Source organism: Canis aureus, chromosome 12 (genome assembly GCF_053574225.1).
Source record: "Canis aureus isolate CA01 chromosome 12, VMU_Caureus_v.1.0, whole genome shotgun sequence".
NCBI classification, from domain to species: domain Eukaryota; kingdom Metazoa; phylum Chordata; class Mammalia; order Carnivora; family Canidae; genus Canis; species Canis aureus.
The window spans coordinates 44,818,535-44,838,593 of NC_135622.1; the positions used below are offsets into that span (position 1 = coordinate 44,818,535).

The following is a 20,059-nucleotide window of genomic DNA, read 5'->3' on the forward strand; positions in this document are numbered from 1 at the left end:
AACTGCTTTTACTTCTCCAGACAAGATTCCACTCCCTACCTCCCAGACATGATATACAAATATCTACTGTCTACTAGATACCCTACAGGCATATAACCCAACTCGAAAACTTACCATGCCTCTGACCTGCTCTTTCTCACATATTTCCTGTTAATGACACCAATTCACTCAAACAGTGGCAGCAGCATCAGAAATATGTTACACAGGGCGCCTGGGTGGTTCAGTCAGTTAAGAATCCAACTCTTGATTTCAGCTCAGGTCATGACTTGAGGGTTACATCAGGCTCTGGGCTGGTCATGGAGCTAGTTTAAGATTCTCTCTCCTCAGGCAGCCCAAGTGGCTCAGCAGTTTAGCGCTGCCTTCAGCCCAGGGCCTGATCGTGGAGACCAGGATGGAGTCCCACATCGGGCTCCCTGCATGGAGCCTGCTTCTCCCTCTGCCTGTGTCTCTGCCTCTCTGTGTGTGTGTCTCTCATGAATAAATAAAATCTTTAAAAAAAAAAAAAAAAAAAAGAATGGTTTAAAGATTCTCTCTCCTCCCCACCCCCACATACTCTCTCTCTGGGGAAAAAAAAAAAAAATGTGGCACAGGAGCATCTCTGGCTGACTCAGTTAGTAGAGCATGCAACACTTGATCTCAGGGCTGTTTTAGATCCACATGGGGTTTAGAAGTTACTTAAAAATTAAAAAGAAGGGATGCCTGGGTGGTGAGTGTCTGCCTCTGGCCCAGGGTGTGATCCTGGAGTTCCAGGATCAAGTCCCACATCGGGCTTCCTACATGGAGTCTGCTTCTCCCTCTGCCTATGTCTCTGCCTCTCTGTGTCTCTGATGAATAAATAAAATCTTAAAAAAAAATTAAAAAGAAAAAAAAAAAGATACATGGCATACCTTTAACCCTGCCACTCACCACTCCATCTACAGGATGAAGTATAAGTTCCCTGCCAGATCATAAAAAGTCCTTTCACAGTAGACACCCCAGATCCAAGATGCCAATAAATATAGGACAGACAGGTTGACTGTGATACATCTAATGGAACACTATGCAGCAGTTTAAAAAATGAAGAAACTAACACTGATGAGGAATGATCTCCAAGATATATTACAGAAGGGAAGGAAACTACAACTATTTCTGAGATGTATTTAATAATACAGTTGACCCCTAAACAACAGGGGTTCAAACTGCACTGGTCCACTTACATGCAGATCTTTTTGAGGGGGGATAAATACAGTACTGCAAATGTATTTTCTCTTCCTTAAGATTTTCTCAACATTTTTTCTTCTAGCTTTCCTTATTGCAAAAATACAGTATATAATACACATAACATAAAAATATGTATTAATCAACTGTTTATATTACTGGTAAGGTTTCTAGTGATAGCTATTTATTAGCAGTTGAGTTTTTGGGGAGTCAAATTACACACAGATTTTCAACAGCGCAAAGAGGTTGGCACCCCTAACCCCACGCCATTCAACAGGTCAACTGTACAACCCTAGTTCTCAAACTTTACCTTGTATCAAAATCATCTGGAGGGCTATATCAAAACACAGTAGATGGCTGAGCCCTACCCAAGCAGTTTCTGATTTAAAACATCAGAGGTGGAACATGAGAACCTGGCATTTCCAGTAAGTTTCCTGGTGATGTTGGTGCTATTAAAGGAGCACACTTTGCAACCATTGTCTTCAGACACTGCACATTTCAAAAAAACAGATCATTTTTATCATCCTTATTTTTTTTTTAATTTTTTTATTTATTTATGATAGTCACACACACACAGAGACAGAGAGAGAGAGAGGCAGAGACACAGGCAGAGGGAGAAGCAGGCTCCATGCACCGGGAGCCCGACGTGGGATTCGATCCCGGGTCTCCAGGATCGCGCCCTGGGCCAAAGGCAGGCGCCAAACCGCTGCGCCACCCAGGGATCCCTCATCCTTATTTTTTTTTAATTTAATTTATTTATTCATGAAAGACACAGAGAGAGAAGCAGGCTCCATGCAAGAACCTGATGTGGGACTGGATCCTGGAACTCCAGGATCACGCCCTGGGCTGAAGGCAGGCGCTCAACTGCTGAGCCACCCAGGTGTCCCTATTTTTATCATCTTTAAAGGAAATCAACCCTCACAGACTGTCCAAATTTTACAATGGTAAAGGAAGGCCAATATATACAATGGAATATTACTCAGCCATTAGAAATAACGAATAACCACCATTTGCTTCGACATGAATGGAATTGGAGGGTATTATGCTGAGTGAATTAAGTCAATTGGAGAAGGACAATCATTATATGGTTTCACTCATACAGGGAATATAAAAAATAGTGAAAGGGATTACAGGGGAAAGGAGAGAAAATGAGTGGGAAAAATCAGAAAGTGTGACAAAACATGAGACCCCTAACTCTGGGAAACGAACAAGGGGTGGTGGAAGGGGAGGTGGCAGGGGGATGGCGTGACTGGGTGAGGGGCGCTGAGGGGGGCACTTGACAAGATGAGTACTGGGTGTTATACTATATGTTGGCTCCAATAAAACAAAACAAAACAAAAAGGCGGCCAAACACTGCCTAAAAGCAAATCATCCACTAAAGCAGATTCATGGCAAGTAGGTGATAAAATTTAACTGACAAATAGCAAGAAAGATGAGTCACACTATACTACTATTCCATGGCAAAATCTAAAAAACAACACACAATCATGCAATACCAAGCAGGTACACAACACCACGGCTTTCAGGAAAATGTGTTTTACAGTAAAAGAGTAAAGGACAAGGGTTCCTGGATGGCTCCATCAATTCAGCCTATTGGACTTCGGCTCCAATAGGCTCTGCACTCCATGCGGAGTCTACTTGTCCCTCTACCTCTGCTCCTCCTCTCACTCGCTCGCTCTCTAAAATAAATTTTAAAATCTTAAAAAAAAAAAGTCAAGGACAAATTAACAAAAACTGTATTTACTCTTGAAATTGTTACCTGTAATATGTTCTTTAAAATTAACATTTAAGACTTCTAATTCTTTCCCTGCAACCACTCATCTCCATCAATCAACAAAATAACAGATAAGACAAACTGTATTTGAGAATATAGTTCCCTAAAAAATGCTCACATAACTGAGCAGTTTTAAACTCAGTAATTTACTAAAATTCATTAAGAGATCAGGAAAAAATGTTAAAAGAATCCCTTCAGCAGTAACGTTTTTTAGGAGCTAAAGTATTCCAAGGGTAGACAGAATGTCAAGCATGGAGATGTTCTCCAAGAGTGAAGAAAATGTTGAAAGAGCAAAGTGCTAGATCACCACTGGAACTGGAAATTACCATTAAATAGGAAGATCGCCAACCTAAGGCAAAGGGTAAGAGCCTTCATATAAATATACTGCCTCATCCTTGAGCCAATAAACAATGCCTGCTACATAGTATAACCTAAAAACAGTTGAAATCAGCTCAAGGAAATATGTGTTGCGAGCTAAAGAAAGTTTAAAATAAAATGTCTTCTGTTTAAAAAAAAAAAAAAAGTCCTGTAAGTTGTGGCATCTAAATACAAAAACATCAGAAGAGGGAAACGTTTTCAGAAGATAAATTAAAAAATGAGTGGATGTCCTATTATAGTCTAAAACTTGGTTACACTGGAGTTTATCAGGTTAATATTGAAATTATTTTTAATCTCTTTAAAATACATTACCCAATAGTAACAAACAGCCTCAAAAGTACAGTCAACCTACTGCATAATTTATAGTTACCTGTGTTATATATCATTATTTAGTAGTTTTATCATAGAATATTTTATTGTACAGAGAAAAACATTATCAAACCCTCTCTGACTTATGATCCAAAAGTCCATTCTTGAGGGAGGCATATTAAGATTAGAGTATGGCTGACCTCCTGGAAATCCATCTTAAAGGTTAAGTATAAGCTAGTTTCACTAACATGCTATTTATGGCTCTATCATTCATTCACACATCTATGCAGACCCTCTTTGAGTCCATTTAAAACAGAGAAATTGGGGAGCCCGGCTGGCTCAGCAGTTTAGCACTGCCTTCAGCCCAGGGCCTGATCCTGGAGACCCAGGATCAAGTCCCACATCAATCTCCATGCATGGAGCCTGCTTCTTCCTCTGCCTGTGTCTGTGCCTCTCTCTCTCTCTCTCTCTGTCTCTCTCATGAATAAATAAAATCTTTAAAAAATAATAATAAATAAAACAAATTATTTCTCTGTATCATTCAATACACAAAAATCCTTATACTTCTCTCCTAAACTGTTTCATTCACGTTTCAAAGGATAACCCTCCAACAAATCCTAAAACTTGAGAAGTGGTGAATAAATCTTAAATCTTAGCCAGGCTCATAATTTTCTCTATGTATTATATGCACCCTCTGGCCTCACTTTTCCACTGATCATCCTAACTTTTTAAAATCTTTTTGTTTTGTTTTTTAGATTTTATTTATTTATTCATGAGAGACAGACTTGATTTTTACTAATTTTTTATTTCTCAGTAACACTGAGAAAACATCAAATATTGCAGTGTTGGAAAACTAATCCCTGGATAAATGTAGCGTTACTAGTTGGTTAAAATTCTCCAACTTAAAGAAACTGGGGGCACCTGGATGGCTCAGTGGTTGAGTGTCTGCCTTTGGCTCAGATTGTGATTCAAGGGTCCTTGAATGAGTCCCCACATCGGGCTCACCACAGGGAGCCTACTTCTCACTCTGCCTGTGTCTCTCATGAATAAATAAAATCGTAAAAAAAAAAAAAAAAGGAACTCTACGTCTTTCTTAAAGTATAGCAATATAATTATATAAAAAAATAAAATAGAGGGACGCCTGGGTGGCTTAGCAGTTGAGCATCTGCCTTTGGCCCGGGGAGTGATCCTGGGACCCAGGATCAAGTCCCGCATTAGGCTCCTTGTAGGGAGCCTGCTTCTCCCTCTCTGCCTGTGTCTCCATCTCTCTCTCTCTCTCTCTCTGTCTCTCATGGATAAATAGATAAAATCTTAAAAAAAAAAAAGAAAAAAAAGAAAAGAAAAGAAAAGGTATCTTACAAACATAAAGCTTGTATTTCTCACAACAGAAAATGTCTTAGAAGAACAGCAAAGGGAGGGAAAAAAAGAACAGCAAAGGTCTTGAGAATCTGATTCTAACTTCAGGTGCTGAGAAAACAGTAGTATTTTGGTCCTTTTCAACCACTCCCTCCCCCCTAGAGCAGTCACCAACTCATTACTACTTACCACTGCATCCCTGGGGCTCATACAAGATGCCTAACACATTGTAAAAAAAAAAAAAAATCTGATTTTTTTTTTAATTAACAACAACTGTAAAGGCTTATAGCTTAATTTCCTAGTTTATTTTTTAAAAAGGACTATGTTTCCCTTGAAATATGTATCTTTAAACTATTTTGAATCAGATACATCATACACAAAATATAAACTCTTAGGAAGTGTAGCAAATATGGGCTATTGGCAGACCTAGAGGAAACATAAGGGGATTCAGAGTAATAAGTATCTTAACTGTTCTGTAGGTTTTAAATTTTTCAAAAGAAAAAAGCTTTTAAAACTCTTATTCACTTAGGTAAGAAGCTAATGTTTGACCAATTATTTTGATATTTTATTTACCTTTCATAATACTATGCTGAGAATATATCCCCACACACAAATATATGCAAAAAGATATTGCTGGATTTTTTTAAATTCATATTTATCTGTTAACTTCTGATTTAAGGAAGGCAAAGGCATTTTTTAGAAGACTAGGAATATATAAAGAAGTAGAATAACAATACTCTCACATTTTATAAGGACAAATGTTTACTAGGAAGTCTCAAACTAGCAATATCAAGAGGTAGTTTATCATTCAGTGCCAAGCGCTATAATATATGGGACACACTGCAATCTTCTGGCAGATTATGAATTTGCTGAATCATTTGTTGTTCAGTATCTTACAAAACAGTATACATCAAAAGCAGAAAACGAAACTAAAGACTCATACTTTGTTCAAAAAGCAAAAATCCTCCTTTTCTCCCCACCCCACCCCCAAGTAAATCAGCCAAGAATTATTCATCTAAATTAAAACAGTTTCCTTTAGGGGTGCCTGAGTGGCTCAGTGGATTAAGTGTCTGCCTTCAGCTCTGGTCATGATCCTGGAGTCCTGGAATGGAGCCCCATGGGGGGGGCGGAGTCCCTGCTCAGCTGGAAGTCTGCTTCTCCCTCTCCCTCTCTCTGCTCACCAGGAAGCCTGCTTCTGCTTCTCCCTCTCCCTCTGCCTGCAGGTCCCACCACTTGCGTACTCTTTCTCTGTCAAATAAATAAAATCTTAAAAAAAAAAAAAAAACGAGTAAAATAAAATTGTTTCCTTCAAATAACATTGTTCTGAGCAGAACTAGTCTGATTCTCTACCACATTCACCTGATTATCCTAAGTAACAAAAATATGGGCTGGATATTTAAAAAACAATAGCAGGACCCCTGGGTGGCTCAGCAGTTGAGCTTCTGCCTTCAGCCCAGCACGTGATCCTGGAGTCCTGGGATGAGTCCCACATCAGGTTCCCTGCATGGAGCCTGCTTCCCCCTCTGCCTGTGTCTCTGCCTCTATCTCCTTCTCTCATGAATAAATAAATAAAATCTTTAAAAATAAAAATAAATAAAAAATAAAAAACAATAGCAAAATATTATTTATCCCTCACTCTATTGGATGTTCTGAATTAAAAAGTGGAGTCACTATCATTTGGAGTCAAAAGTTACTTCAATTTCCAGGGATGCTTGGCTGGCTCAGTAAAGCATGCAACTCTTAATCTCAGGGTTGGCAGTTTGAGTCCAAACTCAGTTTGAGTCAGATCTTTCTGACCCATTCTCTCCAAAGTCACACCAAAACATTGAAGAAAATAAGGGGCAGCCCGGGTGGCTCAGAGGTTTAGGGTCGCCATCCGCCCAGGGCATGATCCTGGAGACCCAGGATCGAGTCCCACGTTGGGATCCCTGCATGGAGCCTGCTTCTCCCTCTGCCTATGTCTCTGCCTCTCTCTCTCTCTGTGTCTCTCATGAATGAATAAATAAAAAATCTTAAAAAGAAAATAAAAAACATTAAAGAAAATAAGAAAAATAAACAGACAGACACTGTAATCACAACACATGAAGACAAAAAACCTTATGACCTCAGGGTCAGCTGAAGACACCAAGGAGGAGCAAGCCAATTCATATCTAAGAACCCTGGAAAGGTTTTGCAATAGGAGTTATCAGGCACCGGGCAGAAAGGCCTAATTAAAGGTTTATATAAGGACATCCCCAAGACCTAGACTCCATCTCACAGAGTCAGATTTTACCACACCTCAAGGTTAAAGCAGGAATCTAAATGTTTATTCTTTAGAAAATATAAAACAGATACTTTGTGGGTTTTTTTAAAGATTTTGTTTATTTATTCATGAGAGACAAAGAGAGAGAAAGAGAGAGAGATAGAGACATAGGCAGAGGGAGAAGCAGGCTCCATGCAGGGAGCCCGACACAGGACTCGATCCTGGGACTCCGGAATCACGCCCTGGGCCAAAGGCAGGCGAACCGCTGAGCCACCCAGGGATCCCCAACAGATACACTTTGAATGCAAGAACAAGAGGCTCAATGTAGTATGGAGACTAAAAACAAGGAGATTGGGGTGCCTCGGTGGCTCACTGGTTTAAAGCATGTTTAGCTCAGGCAGTGATCCCAGCATACTGGGATCCAATCCGGCATCGGGCTCCCCACGAGGAGCCTGCTTCTCCCTCTGCCTATGTCTCTGCCTTTCTCTGTGTGTCTCATGAATAAATAAAAAAAATACTAAAAAATAAAATAAAAACAAGGAGATTTAAAAGCCCTACCTATGTTTACAGAGCTTGCAAACACCTTTTTAATGACCCATTCTTAATTCTGAACATATACCCTGATATTACCAATCTGAGAAAGGCCTCTACATACAGAATAAACCCTGTGATCTCCTTATTTGCTACAAATAAAAACTAAATAAAAAAATTTTTAAATTAAAAAATAAAATGCAGAATAAACAAATGTGGGGGGGACACAGAAAACTTGTAAAAACAGCCATGTAAAGAGGAAAATGTCAAACAAGCTAGCCTCAAAAAAAAAGAAAAGAAAAAAAAATGCTGTATTCATGAAAGGAGAACACTTTTAAAAACAAATTTCAAGGAACAAACAAGAAAAAACTACTAGAAATATTAAAATATGACAGCTGAAATAAAACCTACACTAGAAAAGTTAGAAGACAAAAATCGAGGAAATCTCCCCCAGAAAGTAAAGCAAATGAACAAAGCTGGAAAACAGGAAACTACACAATCAACCCAAGAAGTCCAAAAACCAATTAAAAACAGAAAATAGGGGCACCTGGTTGACTCAGTAGTTAAGCGTCTGTCTGCCTTTGGCTCAGGTTGTGATCCTGGGATCCTCGGATGGAGTCCCACATCAGGCTTCCCTCTGCCTATGTCTCTACCTCGCTTTCTGTGTCTTGAATAAATAAATAAAATCTTAAAAAAAAAAAAAAAAAAAAAAAAGAACTCTCAAAACTCAACAGTAAAAATAAACAATCCAGGACAATGGGCAATTGACATGAACAAACATTTCATTAGAAGATACAGAGATGGGGGATCCCTGGGTGGCGCAGCGGTTTAGTGCCTGCCTTTGGCCCAGGGCGCAATCCTGGAGCCCCGGGATCGAATCCCACGTCAGGCTCCCGGTGCATGGAGCCTGCTTCTCCTTCTGCCTATGTCTCTGCCTCTCTCTCTCTCTCTCTCTCTCTCTCTCTGTGACTATCATAAATAATAAAAAAAAAAAAAGAAGAAGATACAGAGATGGTAAATAAGTACATAAAAAGATTTTTCAGCACCTCTGGCCAGTAGGGAAATGCAAATTAAAACCACAATGAGAGTATCACTACACACATACCAGAATAGCAAAATACAAAATAGTAACACCACCAAATGCTGGTAAGGATGCAGAGAAACTAGATCACTCATACGCTGCTGGTGGGACTATAAAATAGTACAGCCATTCTGGAAACAGTTTGGTAGTTTCTTATAAAACTAAACATGCAATTACCATATGACCCACTAATTATACTATTGGGCATTTATCCCAGAGAAATGAAAACTTATGATCACATAAAAACCTATACACAAATATTCATAGCAGCTTTATTTATAACAGCCAAAATCTGGAATCAGCTGTGATGTTCTTCAACAGGTGAATGGTTAACAAACCATAGTAAATGCATACCATGGTATACTACACAATAAAAAAGAACTATTGATGATATATGCAACTTGGATGAATCTCTAGAGAATTATGCTAAGTGAATCCCAATCCCAAAGATTACATCTGTACAATTGCATTTATATAACATTTATGAAATAACAAAACATTATAAATGAAAAATTTCTGGAGGAGATAAATGGGGGTTGGGAGTAGGAGTACAGTTAAAAGAACACTAGGGATCCTTGCCCCTTAGACGGTTCAGTATCTTGACGGTGGTGGTGACTATATCAACCTACACAAGTGATAAAACTGTAAAGTAGTATATATACTCATGTATGTGTATATATATATATATATATATATATATATATATATATACACACACAAATAAAAATAAGTAAAATGGGAAATGTAAATAAGATTGGTGTACCAAGCCAGATGCTAATATCCTGGTTGTGATATTATACTATAGTTTCAAAAAATGTTTTCATAGGGAGAAACTGAGTAAAATGTACAAGGGATCCCTCTATTACTTTTTATAACAGCATGTGAATCTACAATTGCCTTAACAAAAATTTCAATTAAAAAAGCATAAGCACTGCTGCTATTGATATGAAAGAAACAAATCAACATTGTCCTTCTGTTCTGATTTTGATACGTTGTACTTTTTGGGTCTCCAGAATACTGGTTTTTCCATTTTCTAATGATTTACAACCTTGGAGGCTCTGTTTCTGGGTCATACTGGAAACTCAGTGTTCATCACCAGTTGCTGTTTTCCACAAGTAAATTATTTTTCATCTCTGGGAAGAATAAAAACATCAAGTAATCACTTCTGCTTATAATCCATAATAATGTTTTCAAAAAACAAATTTCTGATTTCAGATTTCCCTTCAGGTGAGTTTTCTTCACCAAAATATATTCTAACCACCTTTTCAAATTTTTTATCTTATAATCCAAATTTTAAAAACTTATTCCAGGGGCACCTGGCTGGCTCAGTAGGTAGAGCATGTGATCTCAGGGTTGTAAGTTCAAGGTGTAAGTTGTAAAGTGGCTATAGACAGATAACCTAAAAATAAAATCTTTGGGGCGCCTGGGTGGCTCAGTTGGTTAAGCGCCTGCCTTCAGCTCAAGTCATGAATCCAAGGTCCTGGGATCGAGACCCACATTAGGGAGCCTGCTTCTCCCTCTCCGTCTACCTGCAGCTCCCCCTGCTTGTGCATGCTCTCTGTCAAATAAGTAAAATCTTTTTTAATAAGTTAAAAATAAAAATAGAATCTTAAAAAAAAGTATTCTATTAACCCCCAATATTCATCTACTTGAAGGAAGTAAATCTACGACCTTTACAAGACTTTTGGGATGTCTGGGTGGCTCAGCGGTTTAGCTCCTGCCTTTGGCCCAGGATGTGATCCTGGAGTCCCTGGATCGAGTCCCACGTCAGGCTCTCTGCATGGAGCCTGCTTCTCTCTCTGCCTCTCTCTGTGTGTGTCTCTATGAATAAATAAATAAAATCTTAAAAAAAAAAAAAAAAAAACTGTTCCCTTCAAAACAATTTTTTAAAAAATAATAAAATTTAAAAAAGACTTGTATCAGTCTTATGGGTTCAGATAATGTTCTATTAACATGCCCTATAGTTTTAAACTTCCTTTATGACCAAACCATCTCCATAAGCAACTTTCCCATGCATATCTCTTTAGCTAATCACACAACTTATATTTTATGCTAAGTAAGTTTCTAATTTGTAAATCACCACTCAACAAGCCCCTACACTTCTCTATTAATCACAGCTCCTATCACTGCACTGACTGGAGAAACTAGTACTATTAAAATTTGACAGAGATTGCCAGTATTTCTCCTACCATTCTCTTTTACAAACCAAACAGGAGTATTGGTATTTCCTTTGCCACATCTTATACACCATTTTACACCACGATTCTGGAAATAAAAGAAATTATCCCTAACATTATCCATTTAGCTCTGCTCTGTTATGCTGAGTTTGCAAAGGACAAGTAACCTGAACAAACCTTTTAATATTCAGTGCTGGTATTTGTTCCTCTTCCTCACTCCTGCCAAAACAAAAACAAAACTGGAAACCACTGCAACTCTACTTTTCAAATAGATAATTCCCCTACTCACTAATTTCTATCTTTTTTTTTCATTTTTTTCAACAAAACAATGAAATTCTCAGAATGAGAAACATGGCCATAGACAGAATTAGATCTAGATTCTAGTGAAAACTCTTTCAGGGCACCTAGTTTTAGCTCAGGTCATAATATCAGGGTGGTGGGATACAGCCATGCCCTTAGGCATGGAGGGAGTCTGCCTGTCCCTCTCCCTCGGCTCTCTCCCCACCTAGCCCTTGGGCACCCGTGTTCTCTCAAAATAAATTTTTTTTTTTTAAACCACAAACCTCTTTCACTAATTAGCCACATAATCTTCTAAACTTCCTTCACCTCACTAGTCTATTTCCTAACTCTTTTAAATTGCAGGGTTCTTTCCTGCATTAATATTTCATGATTCTAACATTCCATAGAGTTCTGTGTACATACAACAAAAAAGACAAACCTGACTTCAGTATCTAAAAGTACAGACCAATGACACTAAAATATGGTGAAATACCATAAAGAATCCTCTGGACTCAATGACCACTGGTTAACAGTAGCTATTACATGGAACAGTGAGGGGCTGTCTGTGATCAAACACCCTTACAGAGAGAACTGGGGTTAAGAATTGGGTAGGGGTTTTTTTGGATTCTTAGTAAAATATAACATAAAATTTATTTTTTTAAACTATGGTAAAATACACTTAAGACTTATCACCTTGGGGATCCCTGGTTGGCTCAGTGGTTTGGCGTGTGCCTTTGGCCCAGGATGTGATCCCAGAGTCCCGGGATCGAGTTCCACATCGGGCTCCCTGCATGGAGCCTGCTTCTCCCTCTGCCTGTGTCTCTGCCTCTCTCTCTCTCTCTCTCTCTCTGTCTCTCATGAATAAATTTAAAAATATATATTAAAAAAAAAAAGACGTATCACCTTAACTAGTTTTAAGGGCAGAGTGCTGTACTATTAAATATATTCACATTGCTGTGCAACAGACCTCCAATACTTTTTCATCTTACAAAACTGAAACTCCATACCCACTGAACAACTCCCTATTTCCCTCTACCCCCACTCCCTGGGGGACTATTGTTGTACCCTTCACCGTTCTACTTTCCGTTTCTATGAATTTGACTTTAGAAACGTCATGTAAATGTAATCATAGTGAATATTTACCTTTTTGTGCATTTTAACCATTTTTATGCATATAATTCAGTGGTGTTATATTCTAATTGTTATACAACCATCACCACTATCCATCTCAAATTTTTCATCCCAAACTGAAACTCTGTACACATTAAGCAGTAACTCCCCATTACCCAGTCCCAAGGCCCTGGTAACCACTATTCCACTTTCTCTATGAATTTGCCTATTCTAAGTACCTCATATAAATGCACACAGTATTTGTCCTTTTTTTGGTCTGGCTTGTTTCACTTAGCACAGTGTTTTTCAAGGTCCATCCATGTTGTAGCATATACCAGAATTTCATTCCTTTTTAAGGCTGATACACTCTACGCAGACAATAATACATTTTGTGTATCCATTCATGTGGACATTTGGGTTGTTTCCACCATTTAGCTATTATGAATAATGCTGCTGCTAAATAGATAAATATTGCTAAGGATGTGGAGAAATTGGAAACCTGGGGCAGTGATAGTGGGAATGTAAAACAGTACAGCCACTATGGAAAACAATATTGTGGTTTCTCAAAAACTTAAAAATAGAATTACCACATAAGCCAGCAATTCCACTTCTAGGTCTATACCCAAAAGAACTGAAAGAACTTGAACAGGTAATTGTATAACAAAGTTCATTTGTGATAACTCAGTCATCCTAATGGGTGTGAAATAACATCTCCTGGTGGTTTTGATTTGCATTTCCCTAATGACTAGTGATGTTGAACACCTTTTCATGTGTGCTTACTGGCCATTTGTGTATCTTCTTTGGGAAAAATGTCCAGATAGTTTTTGATCAGTCCTAAAAATATGTGTTCAAATGAATGATTCATTAGGCACTCTGGCATTCCTATAGCATAAGCTGCTGACTGAGAATCACAGCAAAGTCCAGACGCTTTTCATTTGCCAGAGGTTTTTGTTTTTGTTTCATTTCTCTAAAAAGCAGCCTCCCCATAAAAATGGGCTCAGTTCAATCTAATCAACCAATTCTTAAATGCAGGCTAGTGGAACCATCCTACCCTCCCAAAGCTTAGCAAAAACACTCAGAAAGACAACAAAAGATGCATTCATTATACCTCTCCCAGGGGCAAGAGTCTTTACCAATTTAACTTCTTGCATGGAGCCCAAACACTCCATTTCCCAATGAAAGATACTCCCTATGGAAAAGGTAATATAAGTCTAGGGAAGGAGGAAGGGATTAACAAAACCAAAAAGTAGTATATTCAGTAACAGTCTGCTAAAAATTGCTGCTTTGGGAAATGTCCATTAAACTACTATAACACCAAAAGGTAATGTTTTCCTGACCTCATACTACAAGAGGGTTATAACCAAATCAACCACTGAAATCTGCTCATCCAAAACCAATAACTATCTTTTTAGCAAACATTTCTCATCTCAAACAATCTTTGAATTTCTAAGGCTGGTTTTATAATAAAATTACTCTCTTGGCCAAACAGCTAATATTCTTGAGTAAAGATCCCAATCTACTTCACGTATATAATGCTCAGAAAGTAAGTAGAAAAGAAAATATTTAAATAAAAACTATATTAGAAGATCCTGACTGTATTACCTGTCTGTCTGCCTGTCTTCCTTCACCCACTAAATGAAGAGATTCTTCTAGGTGCTTAGCATCTTTAAAAAAATTAAAAATTAAAAAATTTTTAATTAAAAAAAAAATGCCACCCTCTACTCTTGTGCTGCTTATATTCTAGTGCCCTTGGATCCTTGGACTCTCTCTGAAAATGGTAAGTGTGAAATATACCAGTAATTTGTTTTTGCAAGTCTGTCTACAATAAATCAAATCATTAATACCATACATAATTTCTGATGTAAAAGTATGGGAATTTAAAGTACACAGAAATATTTAAATACAGTTGTCTTTCACTGCACTATAAACATAATAAGCCTATAAAAATTCTTTCTTCCGGGATCCCTGGGTGGCGCAGCGGTTTAGCGCCTGCCTTTGGCCCAGGGCGCAATCCTGGAGACCCGGGATCGAATCCCACGTTGGGCTCCTGGTGCATGGAGCCTGCTTCTCCCTCTGCCTGTGTCTCTGCCTCTCTCTCTATCACAAATTAAAAATAAATAAATAAATAAAACTTAAAAAAAAAAAATTCTTTCTTCCAAGAACCAATAACCAACTAAAATGATTCTGCTTGAAATGAGGACCTGCTTAATATTGGCAGTTTGGCTCTTCTGAATACCTACTTCTGAATACTCACTCAGCAAAGTAACTACCTATAAAAACCTCAGGAGGTTTTAACAATCAAGTAACAACTCAAATTTCACTACCATTCATAATTAAGAGAATGCTCCAGATTTTTTTTTAAAAGCCAAAGGGGGGGGTTTACCTAGTCAACTGATAAAATTTAAAATCTTTTTTTAAAAAGTGAAATAGTAGTATACGTCCATAGTCATTTCTCGTCATCTGCACGTTAACCAACTAGCTAGTTCAGACATGCCCTGTTCAATATGGTAGCTACCAGCCACATGACTACTGAGCACTTGAAAGGTGCCCAATCTAAGTTGAAATTAGCTTTGAGTATAACATACACATGAAGAAAAAAAATATAAAATCTCAACATTTTCTAAACTTTGATTACATAACAAAATGATAACATTTGGGATAAAAATGAATTCAAAATATCATTAAATTCTTCTTTGGGTGCCTGGGTGGCTCAGTTGGTTAAACGTCTGACTCCTGATTTCAGCTCAAGTCATCTCAGGGCTGTGGGATTAAGCCTCACACTCAGCAGGGAGCCTATTTGAGATTCTCTCTCTCCTTCACCCTCTGCCACACCCCCTGCTCTCCCCAAAAGTGCAAGGGCACAAGCTCTCTAAAATAAATAAATCTGGGCAGCCCCGGTGGCGCAGTGGTTCAGCGGTTTAGCGCCGCCTGCAGCCTGGGGTGTGATCCTGGAGACCCGGGATCAAGTCCCACATCGGGCTCCCTGCAGGGAGCCTGCTTCTCCCTCTGCCTGTGTCTCTGCCCCTCTGCCTGCCTCTCTCTCTCTCTGCCTCTGAAAAAATAAAAATAAAAATTTTTAAATAAATAAATCTTTTTTAAAAAATGAAAATAAATTCTTCTTTTACTTTTTTTAAGATTTATTTTTTCTTAAAGATTATGGGCAGCCCCGGTGGCTTAGCAGTTTAGTGTCCCCTTCGGTCTGGGGTGTGATTCTGGAGACCTGGGATTGAGTCACATGTCGGGCTCCCTGCATGGAGCCTGCCTCTCCTTCTGCCTGTGTCTCTGCCTCTCTCTCTCATGAATAAATAAATAACATCTTAAAAAAAAAGAGAGAGAGATTTTATTTATTTTGAGAGAAAGTGCATGCAAATGAGAGCAAAGGGGAAAGGGCATTAGAAGTGGAAGGGAGAGAATCTCAAGCCAACTCCCTGCTAAGCCCAGAGCCTCTCCCAACTAACCTGAGCCAAAACCAAGAGCTGGATGCTTAACCAAATGAACCACCCAGGCACCCCAAGATTTATTTATTTAAATTAAGAGAGAAAGCAGGAGGACATGCGTGGTGGACAGAGGGGTAGAAGGAAAGGATCTCAAGTAGACTCCACTTAGCCCAGAGTCCAGAGCAGGCCTCAATCCCACAACCCCGAGGTCAGGACCCAAGCCAAAATCAAGAGTCAGATGCTCAATAGACTGAGCCATCCAGGTACCCCATTCTTTTACTTTTGTTAACGTAAAAAATGTCTTTTTTAACTTTTTTAATACCAAAAAATATCACGTGGCTCACATTCTATTTGTTTCAAACAGCACTGGGTTTAAGACAACAGGCTTCTAAACCTGTACACAAAGTAATACATGCAATATGTGCTGGAACTATGTTCAAAATTTTATACTTATGTATTTATTCATTTCTCGGTTCACACTCTTCAATCTATCTTCTATATCAAAATACCAAACATATCAAATATTTTTATATCAAAATATGAAAGTTTCAGAGTCTAATGTGAAATTGTTTAGCAGAGCACTAACAAATATTTGAGTGACCACTGTGCACAGGGCATTCAATCCATAAAGTAACTTACTCTGCTATACTTCAGTGGTCGAAAGGACACATATTCTATATCCTGCTAATATGCACTCTGTTCCTACAGTGTGCCTGGCACCATGTTAGATGCTCCACCCTCCCTGATCCATAAAATCCTCACAACTACCCTATGTAGTAGGTCCTATTTAAAGAAGAAACTGAAGCACATAGAAATTAAGTAACTTGCCAAAGCCCACAGACTGTGGAAGTAGGATTCCAACTCAGCAGGCTCAAACCAAAGCCACCACACATTTTCCCTAATAAAAGGACTACACAGGGTGGCTGGTTCAGTTGAAAGAGCACAGACTCTTGATCTCAAGGTTGTGAGTTCAAGCCCCATGATGAGTGTAGAGATTACCAAAAACACAAATAAAACTTTTAAAAAGGACTACACAAGATTGTGTCATCTTACAGGAGGACTGGGTTCTACTTGAGGGTGTGTACCCATTATAAAAAGACTGAAATAGGGCTTAATGCATTGCTTCTCATTCTCCGCCTACTCTTCTCAATAGCAGGTTAAAGTTGACCACACAAATTAAATCCTTGATCTCACAGACTATGTTCCTTTTCCAGAATTTCTAGGCCCTATCCCATCCCAATTCCTATGTCCTGCAGGCTTCATTTCAAACACCATATCTATGCAAGCCTAGTTAAGACTCCCCATGATTCAGGCTAATCACCCTTCCTCCCTATGTGCATCCCTACTGTAGCAGTTCCCACACTCTGTCCTCACTAGACTGCTCAAGGGGTCTATTGTGTTCACCACTTAGAGTACCTAAAACCGTGCCTAACATTAGGTGCTCAATAAATATTTGCTGATCTAACCACTTGACCCACCCAGCTACAGCTAAAAGGGGAATATTAAAAGCAAACTTAGTGATAGGAGGGGCTAATCCACAAGCAGAGAACAAGTTCTAAATTTCATTAAATTTATGACAGGTCAAAAGAATAGTATGATACACATGAAATAATGATTGCAATGACTCTTACCCACCCCAGAAAAAAAGAAGAGTAAAATTAAAATCTATTTTAAATGATCACTTGCCCAATTTAGTTTCAGCATAATTTTGTAACAATGAATTAAAACGTTGTCCTAAGAAATCCAAATCAACCATTCCAGTAATGCTATAAATTGAAATCAGCTTAATTTTGACAATTCCCAGAGTTCAGAGAAGACTGGAGTTGCTTTTTAAAATCGTCTCAAATATAAAACTAGTTACACTTATAATTGGATTTCACTGCACTCCCCCAATGCTGAGTGCTGGGCTCCACATGACAGGAGCAACCATGTGTCCTTTAAGATATTTGGGGGGGGGGGGGGGGGAGGACGGTTTCCACACACAATTCGTTTAACACAAATTGTGTTAATGCCACTAAATTTTCTAACCAGAGTCCAAAGGGACTTTCCTAGAGCCTTCTCTTTTCCAAAACGGGAAACCGACTTAAAAGGTCAATCTTTAGTTCTTACTTACTAATCTAAGTAATCCTGAAACATGAGGTGAAAGTACATGAGAAGTTCTAGGGCTAAGAGGACCGGCCAAATGTTTTCCTATAAACCGGAGCGTAAAGTCAAATGGAAGAGAGGACTTCATTCTTTCGGGTTTGAGGACAGAAAATGATCATCTCTCTTAGATTACTGCTCCTGTTGATGTCTGGAAAAGCACTGTGAGGCAAACATGCCAACTGAGTCCCACCCCAAGCACGAAGAGCCTCCGATTGTTTGACACATCAATGGATTAGTCAACGCGGGGGAACTCACTTTTCCCCTCTAATTTGCTTTAATTATTCCTCACACAAACCCTCAAGTTTACTCTAAGTTATGACCATATGGAATCTTCTCTCTGCCCCTAAGTATTAAATCCAGGCCTTTACCAAACGACTACCACGGCTTCCATCCCATCCCCTAAAATAAATCCCTTACAAGTATCGTACATCTAGTTAACGCCACACAGATATGGAAAAAGCCAGTCCAGGCGCTTAAAGAAACAGCATTTTGGAACGTGGTTAATGCTGCATATTTTGCAACAGAGGCAATGAACAGAGTGGGAGACTCGAAAGCAAAAGACCGGATGGAAAGCATGGGAAGACCCCGCCCCAGCAAGCTCGATGTCGATTCAATCAGTAACTTGGGTCTGTTCGCCTGGAATCGGAATCACTGAAACAAAGGCGTTTATTACGGGAAGCAAGATGTCTGGAGTTAAAAGAAACGGTCTGCAGCTACCCAGACCGTACACCATCTTCCCACAGGTCTTACCTATGGTGGAAATAAAGGTGGTATTGAAGGCATCATCCGAAAAACGAAAAAGGACGCAGGTCTTCCCTACTCCCGAGTCTCCGATCAGGAGCAGCTTGAAAAGCAGGTCGTACGTCTTCTTCGCCATTGGGAGGAGCGGCTCAGGCTCTCGCCGCCGGCGGCCCCAAGGGATCGGTCCCTCTCACGACGGCCAACTCCTCACTTGGGCGTTCTCAGGCCGGAGGACCGGGGTAGCGTGGGAAAAACGAGGGCTCGAGAGGGCGCGGGCGACCTGCGAACGGCCTCGTCGAGGAAGCCCCGACGGTGGCGGCGTCCGGTGCCTCCGAGGGCGGCGACCGCGGCTCCGCAGCCTCTCCCAGCCGCTCCGCCCGGTTCCGGGGAGTCGGTCGGGACAAAATGGCCTCCCCTCCCCCCTCAGGGCTGCTCGGCCGGGACGCTCCCACGGGCGAGCGAACAAGCTCTGCCGTCGAGGGAGCGCGGCGGACGTGAGGACAGGCTCTCTCCCGAGCAGAAACTCCGCGCCAGGACGCGGCGGCGGCAGCGAAGGAGGACCCCGAGCCGACGAGCTCAGCTACATAGCCACAGGAAGCCGAGCCTCCCCGGCCAGAGCCACCTTTTCCCCGTGCCCTCTCACGCCGGCGTGCGCGCTGCCTGAGACGCACGCAAGGACGTACGCCCGCCCTTCCCTCGCGCCCTCGCCCTGCGGATCGCCTCTGCGCACGCGCGCCGGAGGGTGTCGGGGCACGCGGGGGCGGGGAGCGGCGCGCCGAGGTCTCAGAGCCTCAGCCTAGGGCCCCGCGGAGAAGAGAGAGGGGAGGGGCGAGAGAGGGCGAGGCCGCGGGCGCGCTCCCTGCGGCCGCCTGATAGGGTGCGCGGCGCTACGAGCACGCCCCGCGGGGAGGCGCTGCCTGGCGACTGCGCAGGCGCGGCACGCTGGAGTAGCCCCTTGGCACCCCCCACACCCCGCCGGGCGTCTTCCGGGGGTCGCCCTCCCGGCTACGCTGCGGAGGCTCCCGGTCCCGTTTGTCGCGTGTGTCGAGTTGAAGGTCTCGGCGCACTGACAGGCTCGGACGGCCATATGTTCCGGTGCAGCGGCGGCTCGTAAACGCGAGAAAAAAGTGGCGCCCTGGGTCGTTAATGGGCTCTGTGCTAAAATGAGACGCATCCCCGGAGTGCCCGCCCTCGTGGCTAATCGTGACGGGAGAAACATTTAGACCTCCATCCCGCTTTACTTAACGAGCAAGAGTTGACGTTCCAGAGAGCAGCAGTTTGAAATGGAAAAACTGGCCGGGC

General features: G+C 40.7%; 2 protein-coding genes across 2 annotated transcripts in view; one reads left to right on the top strand and one right to left on the bottom strand.

Annotated features, from left to right (window-relative positions):
• The window catches only part of RAB10 (RAB10, member RAS oncogene family), an 84,883-nt gene extending 65,461 nt beyond the window's left edge, over positions 1–19,422 (bottom strand). Inside the window, exon 1 of the mRNA XM_077843885.1 lies at positions 18,767–19,422. Coding sequence (XP_077700011.1) covers positions 18,767–18,893 — 127 coding nt within the window. The 5' untranslated portion in view covers positions 18,894–19,422. The remainder of the gene's footprint in view (positions 1–18,766) is intronic.
• The window catches only part of ASXL2 (ASXL transcriptional regulator 2), a 334,480-nt gene that overhangs the window by 48,617 nt on the left and 265,804 nt on the right, over positions 1–20,059 (top strand). The gene's annotated exons all lie outside the window — the stretch shown is intronic.